At 43.0% G+C, this 19,251-nt stretch overlaps 2 protein-coding genes across 2 annotated transcripts; one reads left to right on the top strand and one right to left on the bottom strand.

The window, feature by feature from the left end:
- Positions 1-517: 517 nt before the first annotated feature.
- LOC119884651 (negative elongation factor A-like) lies at positions 518-7,523 on the top strand (the record flags this gene model as incomplete). Its single annotated transcript, XM_038695025.1, is given in 9 exon segments — positions 518-679; positions 886-975; positions 1,108-1,235; positions 1,344-1,413; positions 1,528-1,616; positions 1,714-1,822; positions 1,942-2,270; positions 2,391-2,490; positions 6,699-7,523. Coding segments are annotated over 9 exon segments (1,262 nt in total), but the record flags the coding sequence as incomplete, so codon positions are not given.
- Positions 7,524-8,374: 851 nt separating this feature from the next.
- Positions 8,375-19,033, bottom strand: LOC119884652 (fatty-acid amide hydrolase 2-A-like; the record flags this gene model as incomplete). Its single annotated transcript, XM_038695026.1, is given in 10 exon segments — positions 8,375-9,266; positions 9,828-10,016; positions 10,237-10,348; positions 12,415-12,534; positions 12,630-12,747; positions 13,822-13,957; positions 14,385-14,504; positions 16,566-16,775; positions 17,620-17,756; positions 18,930-19,033. Coding segments are annotated over 10 exon segments (1,422 nt in total), but the record flags the coding sequence as incomplete, so codon positions are not given.
- Positions 19,034-19,251: the final 218 nt, after the last annotated feature.

Genomic DNA, 19,251 nt, shown 5'->3' with positions numbered 1-19,251 from the left:
GTTTTGTAAGGTGGGAGCATAGATTTCAGTTTTATTTGTGTGTAATAAATGCACATACTCAGTTGTATTTCTACTACTGTTTTAGTAAAACAAACATGGCGTACTTCAGCTCACGAGTGTGAGAATTTCCTTTCTTGATAACTCACTGATTATTGTACTGATAATATGAAACATGCTAAGATAACTGTGCTTATAGAGAAGATTTAAATACAAGATCTTTATGCAGACTCACTGCCGTACACTTCCTGACGTTTGCTTTATGTTCAGGTATTTCTTAATCACACAGTTCTAATCTCATTAAGTATTCAGGCCTTCATAACGATTATTCAGCATCACATATAGTGGTTTCACTCAGGTGTCATGACAACCAGCTGTTTAAAATTAGTATAAAACTGCACACATTTGAACAGCCAGGGAACATCTGCAAGTCTGGTATCAAACTGAGTGGTAGATGCTCAAAGCAGCTACATTATCTAAAGGTAAATTTATTATTTTTTTAATCCCGTCTCTTCCCCAGTGAGCGAGTGCGAGGCCTCTGCCATGCTTCCTCTGGAGTGCCAGTACCTGAACAAGAGTGCGTTAACCACTCTGGTTGGACCCCTCACACCCCCCGTCAAACATTTCCAGCTGAAGAGGAAGCCCAAGAGTGCAACGCTCAGAGCAGAGCTGCTACAGAAATGTACTTACACTAATACTTTCTTAACGCATATAACTGTGTGGTTTTTATCTTCTGTGGCTTACTTTTGGTACATTTGTTGTTGTTAACATTGGTCACAAGTGCATACAAGATTTGTTAATCATTCATTTGTTTGTTTACAGTTTTAATGTCCGTGTTTAAATATAAGAATTATATTTTATTGTATAATCTTCTCTCTTCTCTTCTAGCCACAGAAACAGCCCAACAGCTGAAAAAGACAGCTGGAGTGCCTTTTCACGCCAAAGGAAGAGGACTGGTCAAAAAGATTGACACTACTAGTGAGTTTCTTGATTGAGCACTACAAACTGTTATTATTTTAATGATCGGGCTCATTTATTTCTTTAAAAAATATAATAAACAATAAGCGTTGCTTATTCTAAATGATAGCTGTGTCAATATTTGCATCACAGCTCCTCTCAAAGGGATCCCCAAGGCCCCATTTCGCAGTCCCACCGCCCCCAGTATGTTCAGCCCTCCCAGTAACCGCACACCTATTGCCCCTGCACGGACGCCGCTGCGTAAGGAGAGGGGGGTCAAGGTAATGTCCAAAACTTCTGCTTGTTCTTATTCAGTCATTTAGTTCTTGCATACTTTGTGTTTGCAGGTTAGCATTTTTCTCACAGTTGGCCTTTTTTCTCCTTTCCAGCTGTTAGATATTTCGGAGCTGGATATGGTCGGAGCTGGAAGAGAAGCCAAGAGGAGAAGAAAGACTTTGGGTATTTATACTTGCAGCCCTCCATCAATTTGAGCTTAAGAGCTACACCACCAACTCGTTAGCCAGGAAATGTGTGATTGCACTGATGCTTACTTAATGTTTTCTTCTGCCGTAGAAACGGAGGCCGGAGAGAAAGCAGCCAAAGAAGAAGCAGTGGTGGAAAACACCACACCCGACTATGCTGCCGGCCTCGTCTCTGCGCAGGTACTTGTGGTCGCACCGCTTAAACATTCTTGATATGTCCCAGTTTGTCTCACATTACCCTCTCCCTTATCTTTCTGTCTTTGGATTTGTATTTCAGAAACTGGGGGCCTTGAACGAGAATCCTCTGCCGTCAACGAGCTACCTGCCGGCCACACCCAGCATGGTTCCCTCCTCATCTTACATTCCCAGCTCCGAGGCACAGCCAGGTTAGATGAGACCGCACAGCATTGTATTGTCAGATTAAGGGTTCAAGTTCACTTAAAAGTGCCCCTGCTGGCATCATGTCAATCTCCCAACGTCTGTTCTTCACCAACCTCCTCTAAAGCGAATGCTGGCGGTTCGGGAAGGGAAACGCTGCAGTCGGCTCGCCAACCAGAGGAGTCTGCAACGGCGGGCGCTGGCGCCACTGCCACCTTACCAGGCCAGTACAAACAGAGGACACCTATGTACAACGCGAGCAACACGGCTAATCCTGCAGCCCCCACATCCCCCAGCACGCCGGCCTCCACCCCCGCCAGCAACGGGCCCCCAGCAGCTGCGACAGCCAGCCAACCGGAGACCCCCAGCCAGCCTCCCAGCACACCTCAGACCCCCACCCCGACACCAACCCCGACGGCACCGCAGCCCCAGCCCAAAAAGAATCTGTCACTCACGGTAAGGTGGAAACAACAGAAACTCCTCTTTGAGACTTCAGTGTGTTAGAATGTGTCTAGTAAGATCTACGTATTTAAGCTCTCAGTGTTCTGCTCAACTGAGTTTGTTTCTGCTCCTCAGAGAGACCAGATGTACGCAGCCCAGGAGATGTTCAAGACGGCCAACAAGGTCACCAGACCAGAAAAGGCCCTCATCCTGGGCTTCATGGCTGGATCCAGAGGTAATCTTAAAGCTGCCTGATGCAAACTTTCCTAAACAAATACTCATTTCTTATTGGTGTAAAGTTTCAGCTTTAAGCCTGATGTCACCTTTCTCGCTGCCTTTCCCTTTCTGAGTGACTGTTAAAATGTGCAAGCAGAACATTTTTATCCTGTCACTATAGCCCCCTTTCCACTGAACAGTACCAGCTCAACTCGCCTCGACTCGCCTTTGTTTGGGTTTCCATTGTGGAAAAGTTGTACCTGCTTCCAGGTACTTTTATTCGTATCACCTCAATCGAGGTTCCAAGCGAGCTGAGGCGATACTAAAATGTGACGTGAAAACACAGCAGACTGCTGATTGTTCTGCCATCACTTTTCGTAAAACTGTCAATATTTGATATCTACACAGCTGATTTGTCACCTCAAAACTTCTCAGAAGTGGATTTAGTGATGAAATTACATATGAAAATTGTAAAATATAAAACTTTCTGCTGCCGGCCTGTCTGGTGCACGCAATGATGATGCAGTGAATAGTGAATATTCTCTCTGAACAATCATGTGCTGGAAAGTTTTTGGAGTTGAGGAGCTCCGCGATTGGCTGCGGGGGAAGCCTGTGCCAACCCGCGGGAGGAGCATGTGAGGCCGGCCAGCCGCCCGCTCACAGAGCCCTCTGCTCTGCCGTCACACAGACCGCTGCAGCAACAACGGCAGAGGAAAACACAGCTGGAAGGTTTTCATACCGCTTATCTGTCTTTACATTCTGAGGAATGTTGAAATGTTTTAACTTAAACAAAGAGAAAGCTGTGTGGGTCGCTGGTGTGTGTGTCGCATTGAACATTATGTCACGGCAGTTGTGTGTGGCGTCGCTATGACGACAAGCTACATTAAGGGGTACTATCTGCAATGGAAAACGGAGCACTGTAGAGGCGAGGCGAGCCGGTAGTGGTTATGGAAAAGCGCCATATGACAAGTTAGTGTTTCCTCAGCTTATTTGATCTATTGTGTTTTGGAAATGAGCTATAACTCCTGTAGAACAAGCAAAATCCTGAAGCACATAACACGTTTTAGCAGGAAGGTTTATGCTTTATCTGTCACTAGAAGGAGTAAAAAAAAAAAAAAAAAAGATCAGTGAAAGTCTCTATATGTGACACACACAGTAGCGTTAAAGCTGAGGTAGATGACATTGGAGAAACTAGCAAGAGACACCCCCTCCCTTCAGGCCTCCCAAAGCCACTTCTACAAAACACATTTTTATGCAGTATGAGTGCATGCAGGTAGGTAGGTAGGCCAGCTAGTCATTTCATTCATTTGCAGCATTTGTTATATTTGATTTGTTTGCTGACCGGATGTAAAGAGAACTTAAACAAGTAAAACTAAAATGCTTCTGAAATAATTTGCCTACCCCACCTTGAACAAAACATGAACTGAAAATGTATTTATTCCTCCTCATGCGTGAAATATGCAAAAATATTTACTGGTTTTCTTGTAGTTTCTTAGCAAATCCTTCACATCACAAAACTAAAACGAAAAATACTGACATGGTAAAATCCCAGATAAAAAAAGTCTCAGATAAAAGAAAGATGTGTGAGCTTGAATGGTTTAAGATTCTCCTAAAAACTCAAATTTCCAAAGTGAATGTGGTGAATGCTTAGCTGTGCATCGCCAGACCAATTTGCACATTGCAAACCTCTCAGTTCATTGTAGATTTTCAAGGGGTGTTACCAACGGGCACAGACCAAAATGCCTAAAATAGAGACCTACAACCAATCAAAGCGATGGAACGTGTGATGAAGCGTAGCTGGTAAATGAAATGTACCAAATCTTATCTGAAGTAGAGTAAAGTGCAGTTTGTTGTTCTTTTAGAAAAACTGTACCATCCAGTTTGTTAAAAACTGACATGATGACAGATTGAACAAAACTGAATGGGAAGGCAGCCAGATGTACCTGCCAGAGGAAATGAAACCTGAGCCTGCAGATTCATCTGGTTCCCAGGCCGCTGAATGCTGCCTTTCAGTTGTACTTTACAATGCAAAGTGATATTTAAGAGCAGGATAAGAAGTTTCACTGTAGATGGGACACAGAAACCTCCTATTCATTCAAATTAAATTTGATTATAGATAGAGTTATATAGAGTTATTCTGAGTTGTGACATGAGAAATATTCCTGGTTACGGCTGACCCTCTGTTTTTCAGTACAGAGGTTCACAAGTCCAATGTAAATATGTAGACCAGGTGGGTAAATCGAACACATGCAGCCATGTCAACATACACTGCTCAAAAAAAATAAAGGGAACACCAAAATAACATATCCTAGATCTGAATGAATGAAATAATCTCATTAAATACTCCTTTCTTTACATATTTGAATGTGCTGACAACAAAATCACACAAATTATCAATGGAAATCAAATTTATCAACCCATGGAGGTCTGGATTTGGAGTCATACTCAAAATCAAAGTGGAAAACCTACACTACAGGCCGATCCAACTTTGATGTAATGTCCTTAAAACAAGTCAAAATGAGGCTCAGTAGTGTGTGTGGCCTCCACGTGCCTGTATGATCTCCCTACAACGCCTGGGCATGCTCCTGATGAGGTGGCGGATGGTCTCCTGAGAGATCTCCTCCCAGACCTTTGACTAAAGCATCCGCCAACTCCTGGACAGTCTGTAGTGCAACGTGGCGTTGGTGGATGGAGCGAGACATGATGTCCCAGATGTGCTCAATTGGATTCAGGTCTGGGGAACGGGCGGGCCAGTCCATAGCATCAATGCCTTCCTCTTGCAGGAACTGCTGACACTCTCCAGCCACATGAAGTCTAGCATTGTCTTGCATTAGGAGGAACCCAGGGCCAACCGCACCAGCATATGGTCTCACAAGGGGTCTGAGGATCTCATCTCGGCACCAAATGGCAGTCAGGCCACTTCTGGCGAGCACATGGTGGGCTGTGCGGCCCCCCAAAGAAATGCCACCCCACACCATTACTGACCCACCGCCAAACTGGTCATGCTGGAGGATGTTGCAGGCAGCAGAACGTTCTCCACAGCGTCTCCAGACTCTGTCACGTCTGTCACATGTGGCGAATTTGCCAATCTTGGTGTTCTCTGGTCCTGCACAGTGTTGGGCTGTAAGCACAACCCCCACCTGTGGACGTCGAGCCCTCATACCACCCTCATGGAATCTGTTTCTGACCGTTTGAGCAGACACATGCACATTTGTGGCCTGTTGGAGGTCATTTTGCAGGGCTCTGGCAGTGCTCCTCCTGCTGCTCCTTGCACAAAGGTGGGAGGTAGCGGTTCTGCTGCTGGGTTGTTGCCCTCCTACGGCCTCCTCCACGTCTCCTGGGTGTACTGGCCTGTCTCCTGGCAGCGCCTCCATGCTCTGGACACTACGCTGACAGACACAGCAAACCTTCTTGCCACATCTCGCATTGATGTGCCATCCTGGATGAGCTGCACTACCTGAGCCACTTGTGTGGGTTGGAGACTCCGTCTCATGCTACCACTAGAGTGAAAACACCGCCAGCATTCAAAAGTGACCAAAATATCAGGAAGCATAGGAACTGAGAAGTGGTCTGTGGTCACCACCTGCAGAACCACTCCTTTACTGGGGGTGTCTTGCTAATTGCCTATAATTTCCACCTCCATTTGCACAACAGCATGTGAAATTGATTGTCAATCAGTGTTGATTCCTACATGGACAGTTTGATTTCACAGGAGTGTGATTGATTTGGAGTTACATTGTGTTGTTTAAGTGTTCCCTTCATTTTTTTGAACAATGTATATTGTTTCAGTGGTTTGGGGAATGGGAGCTCTGTTCTTGCGCTCTGATTAGAGATAGTGGTCTGCAGAGCCGATTGCTTTCTTCACATATTTAGAAACCTATATTGCAGCTGAACTGTAAACTACCATTTAACAAAAAAATAATTGGAAGAATTAGTGAAACAGCATTTGAAGATTGCACTATATCTATCTAGCATTCATGACGTTTGGAGAAGGTGTTTTGTAAATATGATCATCTTCAGTAAGTGAACACTTTCTGCAAACATGCGCTGAAAACCAGCAGGTGTTTTTCTGATATAGAACCTGATTTTGGCAAAAAAAAAAAATCCAAGAAATACAGGGATCTAAATTCCCGGTATCCAGCCTTAGATCCTGGTAAGAGTTGATGCTGCACACAAACCTGGTAGGTCCTGTAATAACCAGTGTGGTTCCTTCGGTCTGTCCTGCAGAGAATCCGTGCCCGGAGCAGGGGGACATCATCCAGATCAAGCTGAGCGAACACACGGAGGTTCTGCCCAAAGCAGACGGCACCGGCAGCACCACCATGCTGGTGGACACGGTCTTTGAAATGAACTACTCCACAGGACAGTGGACCCGCCTCAAGAAATACAAACCCATCACCAACACCTCCTGAGGCGCTTCGCTCGCTCAAAATCACACACCCACAAATTTCTTATCCACGTCAAAAAAAGAAACATGTTTACACAAACAAGTATTTGCATACACATTTGGGCCAAATGAAGCACTGCGCGGGTGAGACATCGTAGAGGAGAGAAAAGGCCTCCCTTTTCCTGCACCGCCAAAATGCAGGACTGAAGAATATTTCTGTACTTTTTGTTTGGTTGTTTCCCTTTTTATTGTTTCAGTTTTTAAGTCTCCTCCGATTCCTGAATGACGCTGTGGTCAGGAGGGGTGAGAGAGTTATAAGAGTCTGAGAAGAGGAATTATTGTCCCAGTGGGCGCCTTTCCAACATTTGTACTGTTGAGGTACAAGCATGTCCCGTGTCTACAAAGACAGAAAGACGAGCTGTCTGTATTTTTCTGTATGAATGTGACATTCACAGCTTATCGTCGACCTTTCAGAACACAATCATGATTTGTGACGACTACAAGAAAGAGAACAATAATGACAGTCATCATAGAGATGACCAAAAGATGAGCGGTGAATAGTTCTTAATACTGTCAAGTTCTGTTTGGAGACTTCTGGTAGATGTTTAATAATTTTTCATCCTTTTTCAAAAGAAGGGAAGAAAATAAAGTGACAACAGACTCCAGGGGGGCGTTTCTCATCTTTCTTACTTTACTCACTCACTTATTTTGTATTTTTTGGGTGGGGGAATTCTTCAGTTGTGTCGTGTTTGTGCTTTCTGTTTGCTTTTTTCTCCCTTCACTACAATGCAAATATATTTGGGAGGGTTTCTTAAATTCTGGTGCATAAATGTGAAACATTTCAGCAGTGTTTTTATCAAAGTGGGCCTGAGTCCCTGTAATCACACTCACCCTTGTTTACCTGGTGAGTATAAAGGAACAGTTCAGCCAAGAAATAGTCCCACACATTGAACCACAACATGACATTTACACTCCAGTGTTTGTACAGACTAAATAAACAATGTTTAAATTAGTGAGCTTTTAACGGTGCTGGTAGGCAGATTTAGGGACCTTTAAACACAGCCAGGCTGTTTCCAGCCTTTGTGTGAGGTTACTTTTTTTCTGTAACTTCATATTTATTGTACAGGCATGAGTAGTATCAATTTTAATTCTAAAGCAAGAAAGCGAATGAACTGAAAGGATTTCGCGAACCTTTTTTTTAAAATTATTTATTGTTGTGGCCTACAATGCCTGATTTTGCAGCAGCTTTTAAAAAAACAAAAATTGCAATGAATGTTGGAATGTTGTAGGGGCTGCGGCTGGTAAACAAGGAAGTGACAAGCTGATGTGTGACAACATTTTGCGGGAAATTGCGATGATGAATTGTGTTGAAATGAGCTTTTTCTGTATTTTGTGAGTGACGAACCCGTTTACCGGGACTTCAGAATTTAACTGTTGCCGCCTTCTTGATTTGGTGTCATTAGCTGAAGAGACAGGCCTGAGGATAACAACCATCTGACCCAAACAGACCTGCTGCAAAGAGAGCTTTTTATTATAAAGTAATAAATGAGAAAGAAAGATTTCCTTTTTTTTTATTAATTAACTCATAAGTTGCAGCATAAAACAGGCATAATCGATTAACTGCAATTAGGCATGAATAACATTACCCTGCAACAAAAGGTTTTCTAAGCATTACTACCTAGTAAAATAAATAAACATTCATGAGGTTTTATTATTGTGGCTGACTGGACCTCCTCTGGCATGTGCAGGCATGTCCTCCTCACAAGATTGTCCTCGCTCTAGATTAGTTGCACCAGCTCAAATGACACCTTTTGTGATTCTTTAGCATAGACGGAGTCGGGTAACATCAACAAACTCCAAGCTGACAAGTGTGAACATGAGCAGAAGTCTACAACAGAAACTCGTGTGTGGATGTGCAGGGCCTTTAAAACCTCGAACCTGACATGTACTGACCTTCTGAGAGTTACGCTCGATGAAATATATTTCTACTTATATTTAAAAAATATATATTAAAAAAAAATCAACTGTTAAAGCTTGTGCTCGTGACATAACCTGAACAGGGTAAAAGATAAAATCATGACCTATTGGAATGACAGATTAATCATTAGTGCAAAAATCAAACTTTTCAACATTCAACCATCTGACTGACTTGCAAGCAGCAAGGCAGATAAAGAGTACCGCAACTCCAAACCCAACCAGCTCCAGTCTGGAGATTCAGTACTGGTGCTGGGTTCAGTTGGCTCCGGGGTCCCTCCAGCCCCCAAACGTCTTCTCCAGATACAGAGCCACCTCGAGGGTCAGATGGTCATGCAGCTTCCCGGCAATAACCTGCACACCCAGGGGCAGACCTTCCTCACCCAGACCCAGAGGGCACTGTGTGATCGGCAGCCCGAGGATGTTGATTATACCTGGAGGTAGAGGAGAGTGGATGAAATGGTTTCATACATGGAAACAAAAATAAGAGGACTCAAGCACATTCTGACAGCTTCAGTGGAGGCCGGGAGATGTTGTATAACTAGAAATAATCATTTTACAGGGCCATTGTCATGGAAGAAGAAGCCTTAATAATCATCCTGTCTGAATTTTAGTTAAGGTAACGCAGATCCCATACTCCTGCATCATGTTTGGATGCTAGTTTCTATAATATCAGATATTAATTCACCAGACATTTACAAATTATGAGTAATAGTTGCAATTACATGGCCTTTTTGCGTAATAATGTCAAATAATGTATCCTAAGATAATATAAAAAAAAATTTTAAAAATTCACTTGTGGCCCCTCCAGCAGCCATTCTGCATCTTAAATCCTACCAGATAAAAGTGGTGTGACCCAGTAAACAAACAGATTGTAACATCTAAATTTCTACCTGCAAAATCAAGTGGCAGCTTGTAGAAAATGCTCAAAGAACTGCTCTGTCTTTTATAAAGTGAGACTGAACTGTGGTGCTGTAGCTTTAACACGGACTGACCTGTGTAGGCGAAGTCAAAGGGTCTGAAGAGCGGGTGGTGGTGTTTGGGAGCCACTCTGGGGTGTGAGGGGTAAAGCAAAACACCATCAGTCCCCAGCAGCTCCTCCACCTCCTTCTGCAGCTTGTCCTTCTGCTGGATGACAGAGGTCGAAGGTTTGGACCCTTGAGACATCTCCACCAGGGCCAGACCTGAAGACGTCACACACACATAGTTCACTTAATGGAAAGCTGCTGCAGCTTCAGGACGGCGTCTGCCAGAATAACACCAGACTGAACAACCACAGTTCCATAGTGCTGCACCGATGAAAACAAATATTAACAAACGAAGACAGTCCTGAAACAAGAACGAAGCCAAAATTGATTGATTACTTCCAATTAAAACAAATGTGACATATTGTTTCCCTCTTACCAATAGCAGCCATGGTGTGCTCTGATTTTCCCACCATCCATTTCAGCAGCTCCCACAGAGGCCGCACGGGTCGTCCTGGTTCCCCCAACAGCTCAGCAAAAGCCTGAGGAGGCTGAGGGAAGAAAATATTTTAAAATTGTGGATTCCTCTTTCTATGGTCACATAAAGTAGACCGAGTGTGTATATTAGATTTCCTGTGCTGCTCCCAACAGTCATCTTTTCTTTTGTCACCAGACTCCTCAGTGTGTAGAGCGACCATAATCACTCTAGTAACACTAACCTGTGTAAGTGGACTGACTAAACTGTTATCTCAACATCAGGCTCTCCTTTGTGCCACAATAAAGCAGTTATTGAGGGACTATAACCCGCTGTCCTCTGTTGCTCTGCTTTGCAGTAATACAACGCTTTTCCGTTAACAGGTGTGAATGTGGACACTAGCGGCCTTTATGAAGCCTCCTATGCTTACTTTCAGCAAGGAATATACACACACACACACACACACACGAAGACATTTGGGAGAGTTGGATTACAAATATTTCCCTGAAATGCTTTCTTTTATTTAAATTTGGGGTTTCATGGCAAAAAAAGTTCTAACTCCACTTAAGTGGGGAACATCTGTCATTTCTGTCACCTAGTGTTGGGAAATACAGCGTATTCTATTCACCGTACATCTCTCTCAAATATTGAAGCCCGATTAATTGAAATAAATAAATAATAATGATTGTTCAAAAGCATCGCTCTTACTCAGGTAAGTGAGGAACATTATCTTTATGGAGGTGCAGAACCGTGTCTTCTTTGGTGAAACTCAAGCAAGTTTTTGAAGTGAGATGTGACGTTACTTCCAGTTTGGCATCAAAGAGGGCTGATTATTCATTCACAGTCACACCAAGAAAAGAAATCATGACAAATTATGAGTAATTTAAATTGTCAGAATATCATTTTTTTTCTCCATCTTAACAAAGAGAAATTGCCACAGAGAGCCGGGAGCCTTTTGGCGTCTACCACGGTGTCTTTTTTGATATCACCACTTGGTGGCGCCACCATTAAACCATTGGAAATTCTCATATAGTGCCTTTAATGTGAACAGTTCTGTAAAAGGTTTCATTAAGGCAATGCGTTTGTTTTAAATACCTTTCTTCAGCCTAGTTTAATCAGTGGTGAAAGATGCACACACCTCGTTAACTTGAAGCTCAGAAAGTAACATTTTATTGTTGTAGCTGGTCGAGCTATTTTTAATTACACTGTATACAGATAGGTAATTTAGTCCAGTGGTCAGACCCCTTGATAGGGTCACAAAATAAAACATCAGGAGATGATTAACAGAAGAGGAAGGAAGAGAATCTACATACATTTTTATTCATATTTTGGACTCTTTTGTAGATACTTTAAACTCTTTGAATCTCAAACTACCATCCGAGAAGCTTAGAGTGGAAACACTGCTAACAACTCAAAGTGTAAAATGTGACAAAGGGTTTCCAACCAGACAATACTGTTTTTTGTAAAAGGTCACAAGAAGGGTGGAGAATTCAAGTTTATGAGGTCATCATATGTATGCAAGTAGCATAACAGAAATACTCCAGTAAGTTTCAAGTGCCTAAAAACTGTAGTGAATGTACAAACATTCCACCTTAACTATTGTCTTAAAGTAATTTACCGTATTCCAAACCAGGAAACTGAATGGCATGGAGGCAATAATAATCAGACTAACCAAAGCACCCTGCAGTCCTCAGAGGGACAAAATGTTAGGTCCCCACAGGTAGAGAGGACTTTTTGAGGGTTAAGTCGTGGTTTTAGTGTTCACGTTAGGCATGTAGTTGTGATGGTTAAAGTTAGGGTAAGGGGCTAAGGAATGCATTACGTCAATGAGATGTCCCCACAGGGATAGAGGAACAGCGTGGTGTGTGTGTGTGTGTGTGTGTGTGTGTGTGTGTGTGTGTGTGTGTGTGTGTGTGTGTGTGTGTGATGCTAAAGCTAAACAGATTAGTGAACCAGTTCTGGGCAGCAGAGTAGGTTCTGTGACTTGATTAGACAGAGAGTTTTGACAACAGCAAAGTAACTAACGCCTGTTTATTTTTCATTCGTCGACCAGAAAAACTGCTAAAATACTCAGCAGGCGTGTCCAATAACTGCTCTTCACAGACATGTATAGACACGCTGCTCTGGGTCAAGAGGACCTACCTTGCCCTCCTTGTCAGGAAGACCCATGTAGGTGTTCCAGATCTGGAAGCTGTAGCAGAGCTCAGGGAAACGCACTTCTTGGACTTTCACGCCGAGGTCGGCCTCCAGACGCTCCACCACCTGGAGAAAATCACATGATTTTACTTCTGAAAACCGTCCTGAGATGTCGTGTTTCCCAACACTCAGTCTGCAGGAGTGACCTAGATTCAACACACCTTCCTCTGGATCTCTATGAGCTCTTTGCTGACGGGGTACGTCATAAGAGAGCCGCCGTCGTGAGGGATGGTGAAGAACCGCAGCTTCTTTAGGTCAACCTTCATGTTTAAGGACAACCTGTGTACACATTGATCAATGTTTAACCACTGTACCTCAAAGATCTGATCTCAACAAACACTGTCGGGGTTTGAATGTGTGACTCAAACCTGACTCTTTAAGGCCCTTTAGATTTTGGTCCAAGTTGTTTGCATACACTTGATAAAAGGTTCCAGTGAATAACGACATTATTTACATTTCTACATGGCATATTTGCATCTAATTCCTGTCACACCTTCACTCTAACTGAGAAAGACCATTTGTGATGGAAACATTGGGCCACAAGCAAGAAACTCTCACGTGAACAGATTAATTCTTAAAGGCACGTACAAGTGATTTAAGAGAATTTGTGGCATGTGACGAAAAGACTGACGAAAGGTTGTGCAAGTTTCATTTAAAAGGTGCCTTGTGGGATTGTTTTTAAAACAAATAAAAGTTGTGTTTACATTCATTAACAAAGAAGAGTTTGTTTTTTTAAACCTGCATCCATGTTTACTTTGCAACCAGTCTTCTCTTCTGCTACAAGAGGTCAAAACCTCCACAGGATACCTTTAAGGTCCCATCTACACTACTCCCTTTTTGTTTAAAAAAAAACGCAAACGTAGCAAAAGGTCTCCAAAACGCAGTGGTGGGGATGGGATGCAAACCTCACAGAAAAAAGTAAGACAAATGTTCTTGCATGAGGACTGTTACCACATCTGTGTAGCATAAAAAGAAGTATCAAGAGATAAATAGCAGTGTGTGGGTATTTATTGTGCAGATTATTGTTACCAAACAGCTGCAGTGAATTGATGGATGTGCCTCCAGGTGATTGCCATATCTTCATCTCAACAATTTGTCTATACAAGCTATTAAAATATTACAACTTAGACTTTTTCTTCCTGCTGCCTCCAAGTACGCCTCTCACAGCAAGGCTGGCAACATAACAACTGCAGATGTGCACGAGCAAAGGGAACGTGCTGCACTATTTGAAGAAGCCTTCTGCGTGTGCTGCGTCAGCTTTTAAAGAATTTGTTTATAAAGTAAGGCCGTGAAAAAAAAAAAAAAAAAAAAAGGGATCTTCCCTGAAGCGACAGACACCAGCTGAGCTCTTACATGTGGGCTTTGGGTCCTGCCATGATATTGAGCAAGGGCAGCAGGTCCTCAGCGTAGCGGCACATGGGACCAGTGCTGAGGTACTCTTCGTGTCTGCCAGAGTAAGGAGGGTACTGGTTCTCACACGACACGACACCTGCAGACACACATCACAGTTACAGAGAAGTCTGATTTATAAGCGTGTTCTTTTAACCTGCAGAAGCTGAGTTTTGTTCCTGGATAAATGAAGGCAAAATATTAAATATTAATTAACAGTTATGTTCCACTCTTGTTTGGTCTCCACCAACTCCTGAGAGAAATATCTGGCTCTTTAGCTGCTAAATGCTCCACTGTGTTCACCAGCTAGTCGCTAACTGTGTCTGTCTGCCGTCTGGAGCGGAGCAGGTCACGTACAGTGAGGCTTTTAGAGCTTCCACAAAAACGATGCTTGTTGTGGACCAGACAGCTATTGACTGCCATTTTATTATTTCTTATCTATACAGTTTTGTACAACGGATATTGTAGCAGCACACTGAATATGGACTGACTACATTAACATACATTTAAAATTTACTTTCTCTTACCGGGAGTGGTTTTATGGCCAAATATACCGTTGAAGAAACAGGGCATTCGGATGCTGCCACCGATGTCTGAGCCCACGCCAATGACTGCGCCTGCTGCTCCCAGTATACTGCCCTCCCCACCTGAGGCAGGCAAAGAGGAGACAGAGAGAGGAAAGATAATTTGGTGAATCTGGCAGCTCCAAAATTCCCCAAGGTGCAGCTGACAGCTACTGGCTGTATGATATCAACAAAACTAGCTGAGTATCTCGATGACGAAGACTACTTCAAGATTAACAGACAATATTCTATAATATGATATCACAAGATCAGATATTGGTTTAGTATTGTAGTTCTGGACAAGGGTGTCACTTTTTGTTGAAAAGTTGTGGGGACATTTAGGGGCTCATATTAGGGGTGTGACGAAACACTTGGTCCACGAGACGTGATAATGCACAATTACTACAAGATATTCCAATGCCATTTATGAGAAATATTCATTGATGAAAAAGGTCACTTGATTGGCAGGTCCTCCCCCAGATGATTTTGTGCATTAAACTCTTAATTTCCTGCATTCTAGAGACATTTTTTGCACCACTTTATGGTGGAAATTTATATGAAGGGAAACCAAATTCATGTGGCCGGTGACAATTAAGAATATAAAAATATTATTGATTGAAGTTACTCTTTTGGACAAGATCTGTTTCATTCTATATTTTCATTGCATTTTATTCATTCATTGTGTGCAATTAAACCTTTCTTGTAGAATTTTTATTTGTTATTTAACATTTCTTGTTGCAAGCTAATTTGCAGAAAACTTTTAGAAAATGCTTTCAAAAAGTGATGTGGACAAAATCAACCATTTAAAAAAAGCGGTGGGGACATGTCCCCAGCGACCCCAGTGTAAATGAGACCTATGGTCCTGGACAACAAGAAGCCTTTTATTGTCTTTATGTAATTGTTTTTATCTGATCTTATTAATGTTTAACTTACACTGTAGCGCTGAACACAGTTTTACTTGGTTTTTGGTCGGATCCTCTTCCAAAAGACACGTAGCTCTTGTAACTTGAGAGTTTCAATGCACTCACAGTAAATGGACAAAAGAATTTGCTGTCATGATCCAGCTGCAGTCTGCAGTGTTTCCTCTGTTCCTCCTAGTGTTTTTGTCAGTCACCTGTTTGTCTGTCCCAGTGTTTGTGTGTCTGGGCGTGGCGCTCCTGGCTTTCCTCCCTAGGCTCCAATCATCTAATCCCCTGTGGCTCCTAAATACACCTGACGGCCCTGCCGTAATCAAGACCTGTAGTATTTAAAAACCCGCTCTATACTTGCTTCACTTGTTTGCACTGCTCCTGACTCCTGTGTTTTTCTTGTCTGTGCTTCAGGTTCCACAGTTTTTCAATAAACCACTGTTCTTTGCTTCTACTCGAGTCTCAAAGTCCGCAATTGAATCCTCTTTCCTACTGCCCTAAACCTTTGCTAAATAAATGCAATGAGAAAGAAAGCCAACATTTTTAGTTATGATCAGTTCATCTATACTATATCCATTTAACCTTTTGTGTGAATAAACCATAAATCGTGGGTAAAGTAATATTAAAAACAACAACCGATTTAGCATTGGACCCCTGCAACCTGGTCAGACTCATGAAACCAAAAAAGGGTCAAAACCTTGTTAAAACATGTTGCCTTAATTACCCACAATGCATCTCAACCACAGGCAGTTTGGTTGGAGATTTGGGTGCGTCATGCTAGTAGCTGCTAATGTAGCCTCGAGCAGGGACAAGGAGCGGGCTACCGAGGTCTGGTAAGCTCACTTCTTTCCAACTCGACACCCCCAGGTTTTTTGTCCTTTTTCAAACCTGTAGTCTTCAGCCCCGGCGGACGCCGACTCAAGTGACATCACTGGAGGCGATTTATCAAATTTTGCGCGGCTCCCTCCGAAGGCATAAAAGGTTTTATACAACTTTATTCACACACGCAGCAGTAAACAGATTTCCCCTGCCCCTTTAAGAGTTCCCCTTTCAGGAACCAGAGCCTCTGGGTTTGTGTGTCTGCAGCGTGATTTGATTATCAGGGCTATTCCTGGACACAAAGAGCGAGACTCCTGCAATAAGATGTTCTGAATAAATGCTTCTTGACCCTGAACCCTGAAGTCGACAGCGTCCCTGCCCAGAAGAGAAGTCAGATGTTAAACCAACAGCTGCTAACCTGAACTTCCTCCTGGTGTCCTCTCCAGGTCGTACGGGTTTCTGGTGATGCCATAGAGGTGGTTGTGGGACTCGCACCACATACACAGCTCACTGGTGTTGGTGACGCCCAGCGGGATGGCCCCTGCTCTCTTCAGCAGGGCCACCGACGGAGTGTCGACGGTGGCCGTGACTCCTCGCCTGGACAGCAAACCTGCAGTGTTCGGCATGCCTGCAACACGGAAACACATCAAATACACTCAAAAGTAAAAGACGTTTTTAGTTTCAAAGCCATTGTTAGCTGCTGGGAATACTGTTCTGTGTCTTTTCATCATGAGGCCATCTACAACATGATGTATTCAGAAGGAAGTTAAACTTTCTCCACTATACGTTACCACCAGTGTTAAACGTCAACTCAAACTCTGTTTTTTTGATGTATATAGTGCCAGGTTTCAAGAGACTGACGGGATATTAGGGTGGGGCCGGTAGACGGCGATGGCTGACAGACATCACAACATTGAGCAGGCATCGTGATTGTAAACCCCCACCCCCTTTGGCAAAAAAATATCTAAATGTTTCAAATTATACCGCCTTGTGAAAGCAGTTTTTAATCACCAACAACATTATTATTATAAATGTTAAATATGCGTCGCACATTCCTCGGAATTCTCTTCTCCAAACATCGAGACACACAAGAGGCCTACACCTCTGGTAAACACACCGTCTTTCCCCGCCGCTCTCTATCACCACCCCCTTTTCCATGTTTTTCCACCTGTGATCCGTTATCACGGCAGCAGGTGAGCCACTTGTGGGCTTGTTAATGAAGCAGCCTATCAAACAACCAAAACCAACATCTGCACCCTGTGTGTTCACTGCTGCTTTACCTGCTCCGTGCTTGTAAAATTTCCACTGCGACTTCTAACGTTTTAGGCTGCCAAGTTTTTAACCCCCCCACCACCACCACCTTTGTGCACGCGCCCCTGATGTCATAGTCCATCCCGATGTTTCAATGCAGACATCGTCCCTTGGAAATTTTGTATACGTCGCCCTACGGGATATTGATTTCTGGAAGTTACCCTGGAGGGCGAAGCACTCTTTGACAGAGAGTGGGACTCCCAGTAACGGCAGCCGGTCCTCCAGCACCTCCTCTCCTCCAGTCTCCTCCTCAATCAGCTTGTCCACCTGGGCCGCCTCCTGGAGTGCAGCATCAAACCTGGCGGGAGGGAGGGGTGGGGGTGGGGGGTGGGTGGAGAGAATAATCATTTGACGCAATTCTGGTGAACTGCTGATTAAAAGAGCTTGATTTTCAGATTATGCATCATAGTGGAAACTGTAAATATGGCAAGTGTTACCATGACAGTTTTTACAATATAATTAATACACTTTTCAGCAACAAATTTCAGATTTTCTGTTTCACTTTGTCAAAGAGAGTCAAATACATTTTACCCCAGCCGTAACCCCAACAATATTCCGTTTACTATCACGTACAAAGAGCCGATAGGGGCTTTCCAAAATCTACTCCCTCTGCCTACCTACATCGACTCCGTTTGCGTGCTCAAAGGGATGGTCAGCCAACTTGAGTGCCGTCCAAAACCTATCTAACCAAAATAAGTTCGTACATACACGATCATAAAATAATGACAAATGGTTTCAGTTTCCTTCTAGCAAAACACTTGAGTGTTCCTGAATCTTAATACAGCTGTTGTTTGATAAACGTGTAACAGCAGTGAGTGATCTGTAACTTCAGATCCTGTTTACACTAGGAAGAGGTTCATCCGAAATTTGGCCGCTGTTTTTATACACTACGGGAACTCAGGTAGGCAGTGAGAGTGACTCCGCCCAGAGTACACTCTGTGACGGAGTGGAAGCGGTGAGGGGTCTAGTTTTTAAAAAAGGCCGCTAGTGTTTCCTTGTTCCTTCTAGTGTTTTTGTCGGTCACCTGTGTGTCTGTGTGTCTTGTGAGTACAATCACAAACAATTCTGATAATCTATTAATCGTTTTGAGTAATCTTTTAAGAAAATATCTCCAAATTCTCTGATTCCAGCTTTTCAAACGTGAATATTTTCTGGCCCCTCTATGACAATAAACTGAATATCTTTGGGTTGTGGACAAAGCAAGACATTTGAGGACATTATCTTGGGCTTTGGGAAACACTGACCAGCATTTTTAACCATTTTCTGGACCAAACAACTGATCCATTAATAGTGAAAATGATCAACAGACTAAATCATAATGAAAATAATATCAGTTGCAGGCCCAGCCGGAACTGGCAAATATTTGCTTCAAAAAATACGTTAAATGATTATTCGATTATCAAAATAGTTGCCAATTAAAACTTTCTTTCGATCGATTAATCGAGTAAACGTTGCAGCTCAAGAGAACAACAGATCGAATGATTCTTTCTTGCCTGTCTTTACAACAGCGTTCAGAAGAGGGTTGACTTCCTGGATCCTGTCAATGTAAGCTTGCACCACCTCCACACTCGACACCTGCAGAAACACAACAACAGACTATAGAAATGTGTCACACACACACGTCACAAAAAAGAAAACGTTAGCATGCCAGATTTGAGAAAAAACACAGTGCATTCCTCCAGATAAAATATGAAACAGGTGTCTCCTAAAAATAGGGAGGGGTAGATGGAAGAAAATGTTCTTTGAAAAAGTATATTGATATAAGTTTGTTCCACTGCTGTGAACATAAAGTC

This window comes from Micropterus salmoides, unplaced genomic scaffold, assembly GCF_014851395.1.
Source record: "Micropterus salmoides isolate LMB-PRFRI ecotype aquatic unplaced genomic scaffold, ASM1485139v1 Ms_hic_scaffold_3608, whole genome shotgun sequence".
NCBI lineage: Eukaryota > Metazoa > Chordata > Actinopteri > Centrarchiformes > Centrarchidae > Micropterus > Micropterus salmoides.
This window is presented reverse-complemented; position numbering and strand designations above follow the sequence as displayed.